Source organism: Scyliorhinus canicula, chromosome 1 (assembly GCF_902713615.1).
Source record: "Scyliorhinus canicula chromosome 1, sScyCan1.1, whole genome shotgun sequence".
NCBI lineage: Eukaryota > Metazoa > Chordata > Chondrichthyes > Carcharhiniformes > Scyliorhinidae > Scyliorhinus > Scyliorhinus canicula.
This window is the reverse complement of record NC_052146.1, coordinates 48,751,534-48,767,601: the sequence shown is the minus strand read 5'-3', so window position 1 is coordinate 48,767,601 and position 16,068 is coordinate 48,751,534. Positions and strand designations below refer to the sequence as shown.

The window sequence follows — 16,068 nt, the reverse complement described above, 5'->3', positions numbered from 1 at the left end:
TACATATTGTAAAGTAACTGCTTGGTTTCAAACACTTTCCATCAGAATTATTCCAAATTACTACATTTACTAGTAACGTTTTATATTTTGTTTGATGATTGATGAATTCTGAAAATTACACAAGTTGTTATAAATTGCATTGCAATGACTGCAGAAGACACCAGGTTGATTAGTTGCTATGCTCAATGTATCACTTCCATGTGGAAATGAAGCTACTGAGGAACCCTTTTGAATTTCAAAGTGTATCATTCAATTAAGATAACATTCCACATTTAATAGAGTGCCAAGTCCAAGTATATCACCAATCATGTTTTCCCGCCCAAAGTTTTGACAAAAAGTCTTCTGGAATATTAACCCCATTCAACATTCAGTGCAGTCTTCCATCCTGCATGAGGAGGAGGATGTAGAGAAGGAGGCAGCTCGTGAACTGCATGATATCCTGGAGGTAGCCAGTAAACAGGTTTGTCATCAACCTCTTTTTCCAATTCCAAACCACTGTGTAAAAGAAAAGGATGAAATTCAACATTGTAACATTAAGTGATGTGCAATGAAATAAATTAAACAAAAAACATGATTGTCATGCTATCACAATGCAATATAAACATTCCATTCTTAAGAAAAAGAACAATATAACCTTGGGGACAGGGCTGTCTCATTAAACCTCCTCTAATTTGCTGCTTCATCAGTTTAACTGGGGTGCAGTTTAGTTGTTTGATCAATTTTGTTCCAAGTCCAAATTCTAGTTCCCAGTTTTCTCTCGCTCTTTCCTTTCTTCAATAGTGGTATTAGATTTGCTAACTTCCAAACCACTGGTTCCAAATACACGGGACTTTTGGAAAATTACTATCAATGAATCTACTTTTTCTGAAGCCACTTCTTTTAAAATCCTAAAGCATGGGCTATCAGGTCCAGGATATTTTATCCCATTAAATTGTCTTGTACTTTTTATTTACTACTGCTAATCACTTTAAATTCCTCACTCTCATCAAACCTTTGTTTCCCATTATTTCTGGACATGCTGTTAGGTGAATTGGACATTCTGAATTCTCCCTCGGTGTACCCGAACAGGCGCCGGAATGTGGCGATTATGGGCTTTTCAAAGTAACTTCATTGCAGAGTTAATATAAGCCTACTTGTGACAATAAAGATTGTTATTATTATAACCTGGGGGCTTTCTACTGCAAAAGGTACCATCTGTTGCTCGAGTTTACTTTTTTCTTTGTCTTAAAATTTTTGTAGATGTTCTTACCATCTATTTTTATATTTCTTGTTAGTTTACTCTCATTTTACTTTCACCCTCTTTTAGCAATCTTTTGTTCATGCTTTGCTGGTTTCTAAATATCTCAATCCTCCGGATTACTAAATTTCTTGGTAACTTTACAAATCTCTTATTTTTTTATTTTTTTTTTATAAATTTAGATTACCCAATTATTTTTTCCAATTAAGGGGCAATTTAGCGTGGCCAATCCACCTACTCTGCACATTTTTGGGTTGTGGGGGCGAAACCCACGCAGACACGGGGAGAATGTGCAAACTCCACACGGACAGTGACCCAGAGCCGGGATCGAACCTGGGACCTCAGCGCCGTGAGGCGGTTGTGCTAACCACTAGGCCACCGTGCTGCCCTTAAATCTCTTATTTTAATCTAATATTCTTAATTCCTTTGGATAACCTCTGCTTCTCAATCGTATTTTCATTGAAAATCATGAAATTTTTCTTTAAATATTTACCATTATTCATCTAATTCCTCATTCTACCATAGCGAATAGTTCTTCATACCTTTAACTGGCATTATTTAAATTTAATATTCCAGTTTCAATCTTAAATGTGTCACTTTCAAACTCAATGTGAAATTCTACCATGCTACAATCACTCCTCCCCAGAGATTCCTTACTGTGAGATTACTAATTAATCCTGGCTCAATATACAAGACAGATCTAAAACGGCCGCTTCCCTAATTGGTTCCATGATGTATTGTTTCAGGAAATATTTCTGAATCCATTCCATGAACCTGTCCTCTAAACTACTTTGTTGATTAATTTGCTCAGTATATACGATGTTTAAAGTCCTCCACGATTATTTCATTATCATTGTTGCAAGATCATTTTATGTCTTGATTATTATAATGTCCAACAGTACAGCAATTGTCAGGAGCCGGTAAACTACTCCTATTTTTTGCCCATTATTTCTCATCACCATCTATGCTGATTCTACTTCCTGCTCTTCTGAGCCAAGATCCTTTCTCCTTTCTATGAGAATTAGAGTTCATCTTGTTTACACCATTCGAGTTGAGAGTGGTGAGTGGTGCAAGTACTACTTCCCTTATTTCGACGGAATAATACCGATATTTTTAAAAATCAACTCCACGCTGAAAAATCCTAAATAATTGTATTCCTCTACAGAGCCCTGAAGGATATCCGCCTGGTATATTTTAAAAGTCAGCAGGTATCCTCTGCCAACAGCACCATAGGATATCCAGAGCATCGCCATGGCCTTTTGTCATAGATCAATCAATTAAGTTACCACCGATGTATAATGAGTGTAATTCTGCCTGGGGTCATCACAACATATTTACATCATTTATAAAAAGGTAAAATTAATACCCGATTAGTTAAAAAATTCTCCCAAATACAAAATCTTGCACTATGCCAAGAATGCAGTCTCCATGACAAAAACTTCCCGATCAAAACAATATTCTGACAAACACAAATGCAGTGATGCATCACTAGAAGACAGCAGTATTATTCTTTTAGCATAACCACATGCAACTCCCCCCGACTAAATATATTCCATTAACAACTTTTGACTATTGTGCAGTGATGTGATCATGATACCTCATTGACTTTAATGAAGTATTGGACAACTGTTCACATTTTAAAGTTTTGGCTGCACTGAGCCAATCCTCCCATACACTCTACCCAAGTGTGGTTGGAAAACTAATTACAAGCCTATATGATCAATACCCCTATTCCAGAATGAATACCTCAATCAGCGCAACGCTGATAAAAATCTAGCTACTCAGGTTTAATATTTTCAATTCAATTTCTATGATTCAATATGCTTTTTTATATAGAAAACATGCCAATTTAAGTAGACTAACTTAACCCTTCTGCATGGCAGCAAATTAATTCACTATGTCATTGAATGTTAAACTAGGTTTGTTTCTGTATTTCCCCACACAGCAAGATGCTGGATTTGAGCTGTCAGAAAAAAGCAGCAAGTGAAAGCAATTCTGGCAAACAAAAGTAACATTTCAGAACTCAAAACCTGACAACAAATCAAACCAGGTAATTCTCACGGACCAAATTACAAAAACAGCCAAGAAGCTTGTAGCTGTTCACTTCTCTACAGTCTTGGCTGGAGATAGCATACGTCACCGGATAGGTTGCAGGGAAACCCAAGGTTAGAAATAAATAATGTAAAATGAGGACAATTTTTTTATTTTCACTGAATAGAAAGTTTGCCCTGACCAGAGTTAAGCTACTTGGTTTACATTTTCAAACAATACATAACAATTAACTGTCAATCACCAATAACTGGTACATTCACCATGGGAATGCCTCTACCAAAGGCCAGCTGCCAACCAATCTGTACTCTCCTCACTCAGTTAAACATTGTTGTTTCCCCTGCTATTGGATGACAATCTCTACAGTGCAGAGGAGGCTATTCCGCCCACAGTGCAGAGGTTGGCTATTCCGCCCATCGAGTCTGCATCTTACCTGGGCCCACTCCCCCTGCTCTATCCCTGTAACCCCACCTAACCTGCACATCTTTGGACACAAAGGGGCAATTTTAGCATGGCCAATTCACCTAAAAATCCACATATTTGGACTGTGGAGGACCCACAGTCACCCAGAGCACCCAGAGGAAACCCATGTAGAGACGGGGAGAATGTGAAAACTCCACACAAACATTCACCAAAAGACAGAATTGAACTCGGGTCCCTGGCGCTGTGAGGCAGCAGTGCCATCGTACAATTGTCCTGATGAATAAAAGACCAAAAGCTTCCACAAAATGTCTTTTCGTAGCAATACTCATGTTCTGTACTGCCAAATGACCAAGCTGATATAAGGAGTTTAGACGGTAGCATAACATTTCCAAGACCTTGGTATATTAAGTGAATGGGAATAATTATGGTAAATGAATTTCAATGTGGACAAATATCCACTTTAGACCTGCACAGGATATAACATGGCACTTTCCAAATGGTGCAAAGATAGAAACAGTAGAGGTCCGTGTATATAGATTAAAATGTCATGAAGAGGTACAGAAAACAATCAACAAGAGAGGTGGAACACAAGAATGTACAAGTTATGTTTCAGCTATACAAAGTTCTGAACCGACCGCATCCGAGGTAACTATAAGTAGTTCTGGGCATCATATCTTAGGAAAGATATATTGGTCTTGGAGACAGGGCAGCACAGGTTTACTAAAATGATACCTGGACAACAATGGCTAAATCATGAGGAAAAATTACACAAACTAGGGTTATATTTGCTGGAATTAGAAAGTTAAGGCGTGTTTGACTGAAGCTTTTAAGGCATTTAAAGGAGTAAGATTGGGTAGATAGAAAGAAATGGTTTCTGCCAGTTAGGAATTCTAGAATTTGAGGGCATAGTCAGAAGATTAAAGCCAGACCTTTCAGGAGTGATATTAGCAAACATGCCAACACGGGGGTGATCAAGATTTGAAAATCTCTTCCACAAACTGTAATTGATGTTAGATCCATTTGCCAATTTTAAATCTGAGATTAATAGGTTTTGGTATTCAAGGGATATAGGGCAACAGTAGATATATATATAGTTAGGTTACAGATCAATCAGTCACATTGAATGGTGGAAGTGGCTCAAGAAGCTGAATGGCTTATTCTTATTCCTGTGTTCCAAAAGGGACTGAAAAACTTGATGTTCCTCAGTTAATCACAGTAAACGTTCCCACACGTTTCACAAGGTCAATTACAAGTCAAACACAAGAGAAAGTCTTGCTCAGCTATTCTTGCCATTTGGGTCAGAACGTATGGTATTTGAATCCTGTGCCAGCATTGAATTCCATCCAAGTGATCACTGTACTACAGTGCCAAAATAAATCCTGCCATTTGTATATGAAAGAAAACAGAAGCATCAGCATTTTTTAAAAAAATAGATGCGATTAAAATATTCAGGAAGCAAGGAGCTCTCTCACTTTCCTGGCAAATATTCATTCCTCAGTTAATAAAAGTGGTTCATTGTCCATTCATTCTCACTTAGGTTTGTGGTGCTGCCTTGTTTGTCTACTTGGAACACTGCATTTCAAAGAAATGTGTGAAGCTCAATGTATATAAACACATCTTTGTATAATGTAAATCTCCTGCAACATGTGTATGTCATTCGACAATTTATGATACCTCAATTTGTACATTTTCATATAAAAATACAAAGGTAACCCTCATTTGCTGCCTTTTTTAACCACATTTGAAATGTACCCAGGTAACTAAGCAAGCAAGACATCAAAGGGATTCAAATTTATTTCCCCCCACCCACCATGCATAAAGGTAGATAGAAAATGTGTGATTTGAGTTCATCACCAAACTGGGAGCTCTGCATTCTTCTTGGTCAAAAATAAACAAAGAAATAACACCTCACTCATACACAATATGGTTCCACAAAAATAATGACATGCAGTTTAGCACTGCCCTTCACCTGGACAATCCCACACTGCATGTGGTCATCAAGGTTGTGAAAAGCACAGGACTGAGTTTACAAAACAGCAGACATCATATCTGCCCTAGGAGAGCCGATGGTTACAAACGAAAGAATAGAACAATATGTCATTCTTCAGGACTATAGATTCTCACTACTAAGGAAACAGATTCCATAAATGCAATTTGTTAGCACTTCAAAACTGTATATAGTTTTTTTGAAAAAGTATGCAAAGTTTAATTTTCTTAAACGTTAAAAGAGCAATGTGAAAGTAATGTTATTACTTGTTATTCCCTTTCTTTTCTGTGCTTATATACTATGACTGAAACTGTAACAAATGGTGCATCATTTCTATTTATTTGTCAATGTAAAGTCACCTGTGTAGTCTAAAAAAGGAAAACAATCTAATGAGGAAAAATAAAATATAAATGAAACGTGCAAAACCTGTGGAATTTCTGATGGTAAACGTGGAGGGTTACACTATTTTACAGTGACAGGATTAGAAGAGATTACATCCAAAGCATTATTCTGCTTGCAATGGCTACATTGTGTTTCACTAGTCTGCCTTTTTAAGGTCTCAAAGTCAAATTACTGCCAAAATTAATCAAAAGGTAATTGTTGTTGATGGGAATTTGTTTAAAAGCAGCTGCTGTAAATCCGCAACTCCAGTCAGAACAAACCAGCAGCACCGGTCTGGCTGTTTTTGTCCTTTAAACAAAAAAAAACTGCTTCTTGTTGATTACATTTCCCATCTGTCGAGTTATAAATTGTAGCCGATTGGCTCAATTAGCATGTTCACAAATCAGCTGCAACTGTAAGCTTGTACAATATAGCAGTTGCGATGTATATAAATTACCTGCTGTGTGGATTGCTCTCTTTCCTCTTAGTTCTCTTTGCCAACCATTCATCAATATCAGGTACTGGTCTGTCACTGTGTTCTACTTTGTTTTCTTCTGTAAAAAAATGCATTTCAAATAATACTGATAGAACAAATGCAAAATTTTCAAAATACATATTAACAATTGCTTAAGCATAGTTTGTGTGAGAAACTTAACTTTACTAAGACAACTTATAAAAATGAAAATCGCTTATTGTCACAAGTAGGCTTCAATGAAGTTACTGTGAAAAGCCCCTAGTCGCCACATTCCGGCGCCTGTCCAGGGAGGCTGGTACGGGAATCGAACCGTGCTGCTGGCCTGCCTTGGTTTGTTTTCAAAGCAAGCGATTTAGCCGAGTGAGCTAAACCACCCCCATATAATGTATACAATGATATTGTGTGTTCAAAAGACAATACCAATGGAGGAATGAAAATAATAAACCATTCCATTCTTGTGCTTTCACTCAATTGCATGAAAGGGTTTTGTCAGGTGTTATTGCTCAAGGGCACTCCATCAATTAGATTGGAAAATTTACAAAATGCTTGTCCCGTTTCTCTGATTTTTCTGTTGTTTTCTTTCTTGTGATCAGTGATTCAGTTTACCATAGCCTGGCTCATTCCTCACCCACAAGTTAACTAGATTGGAGATACTGCTTCTGCTGCAAAATTTCTATGACAATCTCAGTAATACTTTTTTCCATACCAACGTCTTTAGTTGACTGTCCAATAACTGGAAATCAGTAATCAACGTAGCAAACAGAATACAGATATATCTAGCACAAGCTAGAGGAAGTAATGTTTAAACTCATACTGCAGTACTAACTGCCCTTAAGACATAGGACATAAGACATAGGAGCAGAATTAGGCCACTCGGCCTATCGAGTCTGCTCCGCCATTCAATCATGGCTGATATTTTCTCATCCCCATTCTCCTGCCTTCTCCCCATAACCCCTGATCCCCTTATAAATCAAGAACCTATCTATCTCTGTCTTTAAGACACTCAGTGATTTGGCCTCCACAGCCTTCTGCGGCAAAGAGTTCCACAGATTCACCTCCCTCTGGTCTTCAAAATCCAAGTGAAAATTCCTCTCAGCAGATAGCGAGGAGCACAGCAAAAGACTGATTATTAGTGGATAGAATCAGGAGAAAGGTGCCGAGAACTTGACTGTTTCAGCCTTTGAAACGTGACTGAAAGACCTTAGAACAGTACAGCACAGAACAGGCCTTTCGGCCCTCGATGTTGTGCCGAACAATGATCACCCTACTTAAACCCACGTAACCCGTATACCCAACAATCCCCCCCATTAACCTTACACTACGGGCAATTTAGCATGGCCAATCCACCTAACCCGCACATCTTTGGACTGTAGGAGGAAACCGGAGCACCCGGAGGAAACCCACGCACACACAGGGAGGACGTGCAGACTCCACACAGACAGTGTATAGAGGAATATAAAAGATGAATACTGTAAAATATTCCAAATTAAACCACGCCAGTCAGAGAGTGAATATAGATTCAAACTAGCAAAAAAATTAATTTAGGTCTGATATTACACAGAATGTAAGTGCTAAGTATTACACAGTAGACTGGAATAATTTTTCTGGGTGGAGTGGTGAGGGAAAATCATTTAAGAAGCAGCTTGTTATCCTGATTGGGAGGTGTATGAAGCGGGCAGGAATCGGGGAGAACAATCTTTTGAAAGCTCGCTGAATGAAATATTAGGAGTCTATCCTCAAGTAACGACTATGAGCTGTAGGGCTTACAGTTCGCATCAAACTACCAAGTTGGATAGAGAGGATTCAAGATCCTCAAGGGTATCAATAAATTGAAAATGAAAAACTGCTTACCCATGGTTCTGAAAATGATAATGAGGGACATGGGATGAAGCTCTGAAGAGTTAAGGAGACTGGGCAGAAACAATTACAACCTGTTTCACAGAGAGTGGTCAGTGTTAAGAACAGACGTCTCAAAGAGGTGACTGAAGCTGATCGCATCAGTCATTTAAGCAAGAGTGATAAGAACATAAGAACTAGGAGCAGGAGTAGGCCATCTGGCCCCTCGACCTGCTCCGCCATTCAATGAGATCATGGCTGATCTTTTGTGGATTCAGCTCCACTTTCCAGCCCGAACACCATAACCCTTAATGCTTTTATTCTTCAATAAACTATCTATCTTTATCTTAAAAACATTTAATGAAGGAGCCTCTACTGCCTCACTGGGCAAGGAATTCCATAGATTCACAACCCTTTGGGTGAAGACGTTCCTCCTAAACTCAGTCCTAAATCTACTTCCCCTTATTTTGAGGCTATGCCCCCGAGTTCTGCTTTCACTCACCAGTGGAAACAACCTGCCTCCATCTATCCTATCTATTCCCTTCATAATTTTATATGTTTCTATAAGATCCCCCTCATCCTTCTAAATTCCAACGAGTACAGTCCCGGTCTACTCAACCTCTCCTCGTAATCCAACCCCTTCAGCTCTGAGATTAATTTAGTAATCTCCTCTGCACACCCTCCAGTGCCAGTATGTCCTTTCTCAAGTAAGGAGACCAAAACTGAACACAATATTCCAGGTGTGGCCTCACTAACACCTTATAGAATTGCAGCATAACCTCCCTAGTCTTAAACTCCATCTCTCTAGCAATGAAGGACAAAATTCCATTTGCCTTCTTTTTTTTTTTAAAAATAATTTTTATTGAATTTTTCAAAATACAAACATTTTAACCCCCCCTACATTTACATTTAAATTATAACAAAACAAAGTCAAACCCCCCTACTTAACAAGAAAAAGAAAAAAAAAAAAAAAAAAATCCCCCCCCCCCCACCCGCGCGTCCCCCCCCCCCCCCCCCCCGCCGGCGAACCGACAGTCAGACCAACTTATCATTTCTAGCAGCGTCCTCGGGCAGGCCTTGCCCGTGCCACCGCCGCTACCGTACTTCCTTCGTCGTTGTCCCCCCTCCCCCCCCCCCCTCCCCCCCTCCCGCCCTCCACTCCCCTCCCGGGTTGCTGCTGTCATGGCCTCAGTTTCTATCTCTGATCCAAGAGGTCTAGGAAGGGTTGCCATCGCCTGGAAAACCCCTGCACCGACCCTCTCAGGGCGAATTTGATCCTTTCCAATTGGATGAAGTTTGCCATGTCGTTTAACCAGGTGTTAACACTCGGAGGCCTTTCGTCCCTCCACTGAATCAGGATCCTCCTCCGAGCCACCAAGGACGCAAAGGCTAATATTCCAGCCTCCCTCGCCTCCTGTACCCCCGGTTCCACCCCAACCCCGAAGATCGCAAGTCCCCATCCTGGCTTGACCCTGGACCCCACCACTCTCGACACCGTCCCTGCCACCCCCTTCCAGAACTCCTCCAGTGCCGGACATGCCCAAAACATATGTGCATGATTCGCAGGGCTTCCCGAACATCTAATACACCTGTCTTCACCCCCGAAAAACCGACTCATCCTTGTCCCCGTCATGTGGGCTCTATGCAGTACCTTAAATTGAATGAGACTTAGTCTCGCACATGACGACGACGAGTTGACCCTCTCCAGGGCGTCTGCCCATGTCCCGTCCTCTATCTGTTCCCCCAGCTCTAACTCCCACTTATCTTTCAGCTCCTCTACTGGTACCTCCTCCACCTCCTGCATAATCTTATAGATGTCCGAGATCTTCCCCTCCCCGACCCAGACCCCTGATAGCACCCTATCACTCACCCCCCTGTCGGGGAGCGCGGGGAACCCCGCTACCTGTCGTCTGGCAAATGCCTTCACTTGGAGGTACCTGAACGTGTTCCCCGGGGGGAGCCCAAATTTCTCCTCCAGCTCTCCCAGGCTCGCAAACCTCCCCTCTATAAACAAGTCCCTCAGTTGTCTAATACCCGCCCTCTGCCAGCTCTGGAATCCCCCTCCTGTGTTTCCCGGCGCAAATCTGTGGTTCCCTCTTAGTGGTGCCCCTATCAGACCTCCCACTTCCCCCCTGTGTCGCCTCCACTGCCCCCAGATCTTGAGGGTGGCCGCCACCACCGGGCTCGTGGTATACCTCGTGGGAGGGAGCGGCCATGGTGCCGTTACCAGTGCCCCTAAGCTTATGTTGCCGCAGGACGCCCTCTCCATGCGCTTCCAGGCTGCCCCCTCCCCTTCCATCATCCACTTTCGTACCATCGATGTATTTGCCGCCCAGTAATATCCTGAAAGGTTGGGTAACGCCAGCCCTCCACTATCCCTACTCCGCTCCAAAAAGACCCTTCTAACTCTCGGGGTGCCATGTGCCCACACATACCCCATGATACTACTCGTTACCTTCTTGAAAAAGGCCCTGGGGAGGAAGATGGGCAGACACTGGAACAAAAACAAGAACCTCGGGAGGACCGTCATTTTAACTGACTGCACCCTCCCTGCCAGCGACAGCGGCACCATGTCCCACCTCTTAAACTCCTCCTCCATCTGCTCCACCAGTCTGGAAAAGTTCAACTTGTGTAGGGTCCCCCAGTTCTTTGCCACCTGCACCCCCAAATACCTAAAACTTTTAACTGCTCTTTTGAAGGGGAGCCTCCCAATTCCCTCCCCTTGGTCTCCCGGGTGTATTACAAAGACCTCACTTTTCCCCAGATTTAATTTATATCCCGAAAAGTCCCCGAACTCCGCTAGTATCCCCATTACCTCCGGCATTCCCCCCTCCGGGTCTGCCACATACAACAACAAATCATCCGCATAGAGCGAGACCCGATGTTCCTCCCCTCCCCTTGTCAGTCCTCTCCACCCCCCTGAACCCCTCAGTGCCATCGCCAACGGCTCAATCGCTAATGCAAAGAGTAAGGGAGATAGGGGACATCCCTGCCTAGTACCTCGATGGAGCCCAAAATATTCTGACCTCCTCCCGTTTGTTACCACACTTGCCATCGGAGCTGAATAGAGCAGTTTTACCCACTTGATAAATCCCTCCCCAAACCCAAACCTTTCCAACGTCTCCCACAAGTATTCCCACTCCACCCTGTCAAATGCCTTCTCCGCGTCCAGCGCTACCACTATCTCCGCCTCCCCTTCCACTGCTGGCATCATAATCACATTTAACAATCTCCGGACATTTGTGTTAAGTTGGCGTCCCTTCACGAACCCCGTCTGGTCTTCATGGACTACCCCTGGCACACAGTCCTCTATCCTGGTTGCCAGGACCTTTGCTAACAGCTTGGCATCTACATTTAAGAGGGAGATAGGCCTGTAGGACCCGCACTGGACCGGGTCCTTGTCCCGCTTCAAAATCAAGGAGATCAGGGCCTGCGACATTGTTGGAGGCAGAACCCCCCCCTCGCGCGCCTCATTGAAGGCTCGCACCAGCACTGGACCCACCAAGTCCACAAATTTCCTGTAAAACTCCACCGGGAACCCATCCGGCCCCGGCGCCTTCCCCGCCTGCATCTGGCCTATCCCTTTAATTAGCTCCTGCAGCTCTATCGGCGCCCCCAACCCTTCCACCAGCTCCTCCTGTACCTTTGGGAACCCCAATTTGTCGAGAAAGTTCTTCATTCCCCCTCTCCTCTTCGGCGGTTCAGACCTATACAATTCCCTATAGAAGTCCCTAAAGACCCTATTCACCTCTTGCCCCTTCTGCACTACATCCCCACCCCTCTCTCTCACTCCCCCAATCTCTCTGGCTGCATCTCGCTTACGAAGCTGGTGTGCCAGCATCCTGCTCGCCTTTTCCCCGTACTCATACGCCGCACCCTGCGCCCTTCTCCACTGCATTTCCGCCTTCCTAGTGGTCAGTAGGTCGAACCTGGCCTGCAAGCTACGCCGCTCCCTTAATAGCCCCTCCTCTGGCGCCGCCGCATATTTCCTATCTACTTCTAGGAGCTCCCCCACCAGCCTCTCCCTTTCCTGCCTCTCCTTCCTCTCTCTGTGTGCCCTTATGGAGATCAGCTCTCCTCTAATCACTGCTTTCAAGGCCTCCCAGACCGTCCCCACCTGCACCTCACCTGTGTCATTCGTACCCAGATAGTTCTCAATGCCCGTTCTCACCCTTCTGCACACCTCTTCGTCCGCCAACAGCCCTACATCCAGGCGCCACAACGGGCGTTGGTCCCGCGCCTCCCCCATGTCCACGTCCACCCAATGTGGTGCATGGTCCGATATCGCAATGGCCGAGTACTCCGTGTCCTGCACTCTCGGTATCAGCCCCCTGTTCAATACGAAAAAATCGATCCTAGAGTACACTCTGTGGACGTGGGAGAAAAAAGAATACTCCCTCGCCCTAGGCCTGCCAAATCTCCATGGGTCTACCCCTCCCATCTGCTCCATGAACCCCCTTAACACCTCTGCCGCTGCCGGCCTCCTATTCGTCCTGGAACTCGATCTATCCAGCCCAGGGTCTAACACCGTATTAAAGTCCCCTCCCATGATCAGGCCCCCTGCCTCCAGTCCCGGGATGAGGCCCAGCAGGCGCCTCATAAAACCCGCGTCGTCCCAGTTCGGGGCATACACATTTACCAGTACCACACTCTCTCCCTGCAGCCTACCCCTCACCATCACGTACCTGCCCTCCTTGTCTGCCACCACCTCTGCCGCCACAAACGACACTCTCTTTCCCACCAAAATCGCCACCCCCCGGTTCTTGATATCCAAGCCTGAGTGGAACACCTGTCCCACCCACCCCCTTCTCAGGCGGACCTGATCTGCTACCCTCAAATGAGTCTCCTGCAGCATTGCTACATCAGCCTTCAGTCCCTTCAGGTGTGAGAAGACCCTTGATCTTTTGACCGGCCCATTCAGCCCCCTTACGTTCCACGTGATCAATCGGGTCGCAGAGCGACCCGTCCCTACTCCCTGTCGATTAGCCATGTCTTGTCCCTTGCTCGCCCCGGGTCATCCCTTCTTTTCTGACCCGCTTCCCATAGCGATGGCCCCCCCCCCCCCCACCCCCCCCGGCTCTTCCCTTCTCGTCCCTGGTCTTTCTAGCAGCAACCCGGTGTCCCCCCCCAGTCCCCCCCCCCTTCCCCCCCCCCCCCCCCCCCCCCTGGCTAGGACCCCTCCTAGCCGCGATGTACCCCACATCGTACTCCCGAGAGTCAGCTGGTCTCCGCTGACCCGGCTGCTCCTGCCACATTCCGACTCCTCCCGGTTCACCCCATCTGCGCCCGTGAAAGATCCCCTTAAAACCCCCGAGAAAGACCCGCATAATCAACCCGCTCCCCCCCGTCCCGTCTCCCCAACTTAACGATATAAATACAAATACCCAATGGCAACTAAATACATAAATACTTAACTACATACTTAAATAACAAAATAATTAACTAACTATCAACTAACAGTGTGCCCAACCATCACCCTCCATCAAACAGTATAAATAACCGCAGATAACCATAACCCGAAAAGAAAAAAAAGAACAAAAAACCCCCCCCAAGCACCCAAAGAAAAAGGGTAAGAGGGGTAAATAACTAAGGGAAATTGGAAACGGGAAAAAACACCCCATAAGAAGCCAACGACCCACAATAGAGATTTCAACAGTACAAATATACAGAAACACCCAACAACTCGAAACCTTCAAAATATTCAGAAAAGTCAACCGTTCGAGAAAAAACACCCCAAACACTCCACGAAACTGTTACCCAGTTCCGACCTGGCCTGAAAAAGAAAAGGGCCACTTGCACAATCAAGAGTCCCCCGGCGGCTACGACCGCCGGTGCTCCCAGGTTTTAGTTCGTGTCCAACTTTTCCTCTTGTACAAAGGTCCAGGCCTCCTCTGGGGACTCGAAATAATGATGTTGGTCCTTGTAGGTGACCCACAAGCGCGCCGGTTGCAACATTCCAAATTTGATCTTTTTCGCGTGTAGCACCGCCTTTGTCCGGTTGTACCGGGCCCGCCGCTTTGCCACCTCCGCACTCCAGTCCTGGTACACCCTTACCGTCGAGTTCTGCCACTTGCTGCTTTTCTCCCTTTTAGCCCACCTCAGGACTTTCTCTCGATCACTTAGCCGCTGGAACCGCACCAGCACCACCCTCGGGGGCTCGTTTGCCCTAGGCCTCCTGGCCATGACCCGGTATGCCTCTTCCAATTCCAGGGGCGCCGGACCGGCCCCTTCCCCCATCAGGGAGCTCAACATCTCCGCCACATATCCCGGGAGATCCGACCCCTCCAGGCCTTCTTCCAGGCCCAGGATCCTCAAATTTTTCCTCCTCATCCGAGTGTCCAGCTCCTCGAAGCGGCTCTGCCACTTCATGTGGAGTGCCTCGTGCACCTCCACCTTTGCCCCGATGACTGTGGCCTCCTCCTCCCTCGCGGCCATCTCCTGCTGCAGATCTTTAATCGACGCCTCTTGGATCGCCTGGGCTCCCACCAACCTGGTGGCCGTCGCGTTCATGGACTCTAAGAGTTCCACTTTCATCTCCGTGAAAAAACGGAGGAGAGCGGCCTGCTGCTCCTCCGCCCATTTCTTCCACTCCTCCGGTGCACCGCCGGCCGCCATTTTGATTTTCTTCCCCCGCTTTTTTTGGGGAGCTGCTGCCGTTTTTCTTGCCGCTCCACTCCGGGTACCGACCATAAAATCGGTCTAGTTCTCCTCAGGGGACCTTCCCCCACCGGGATTCGTTTTTTCAGCGCCGTTGGGGCCCTCCAATTGGCCCAAAAACACCTTTGTTGCAGGAGCTTCCAAATGTGCGGCTTAGCTAGTCATAGCCGCAACCGGAAGTCTCCCATTTGCCTTCTTAATCACCCGTTGCACCTGTAAACCAACTTTTTGCGACTCATGCACTAGCACACCCAGGTCTCTCTGCACAGCAGCATGTTTTAATATTTTATCATTTAAATAATAATCCCGTTTGCTGTTATTCCTACCAAAATGGATAACCTCATTTGTCAACATTGTATTCCATCTGCCAGACCCTAGCCCATTCACTTAACCTATCCAAATCCCTCTGCAGACTTCCAGTATCCTCTGCACTTTTCGCTTTAACCACTCACCTTAGTGTCGTCTGCAAAATTGGAAACATTGCCCTTGGTCCCCAACTCCAAATCATCGATGTAAATTGTGAACAATTGTGGGCCCAACACTGATCCCTGAGGGACACCACTAGCTACTGACTGCCAACCAGAGAACACCCATTAATCCCCACTCTTTGCTTTCTATTAATTAACCAATCCTCTATCTATGCTACTACTTTACCCTTAATGCCGTGCATCTTTATCTCATGCAGCAACCTTTTGTGTGGCACCTTGTCAAAGGCTTTCTGGAAATCCAGATATACCACATCCATCGGCTCCCCGTTATCTACTGCACTGGTAATGTCCTCAGAAAATTCCACTAAATTAGTTAGGCATGACCTGCCCTTTACGAACCCATGCTGCGTCTGCCCAATGGGACAATTTCTATCCAGATGCCTCGCAATTTCTTCCTTGATGATAGATTCCAGCATCTTCCCTACTACCGAAGTTAAGCTCACTGGCCTATAATTTCCTGCTTTCTGCCTACCTCCTTTTTTAAACAGTGGCGTCACGTTTGCTAATTTCCAATCCACCGGGACCACCCCAGAGT

The 16,068-nt window shown here is 45.2% G+C and overlaps 1 protein-coding gene across 1 annotated transcript in view; it reads right to left on the bottom strand.

Moving 5' to 3' along the window:
* Positions 1 to 253: 253 nt before the first annotated feature.
* Positions 254 to 16,068, bottom strand: part of zmat5 (zinc finger, matrin-type 5) — a 35,366-nt gene continuing 19,551 nt past the window's right edge. Inside the window, exons 4-5 of the mRNA XM_038790453.1 lie at positions 6,535 to 6,631; positions 254 to 495 (exon numbers count right to left, since the gene is read on the bottom strand). Of these exons, the coding sequence (XP_038646381.1) occupies positions 351 to 495; positions 6,535 to 6,631 (242 nt within the window). The 3' untranslated portion in view covers positions 254 to 350. The remainder of the gene's footprint in view (positions 496 to 6,534; positions 6,632 to 16,068) is intronic.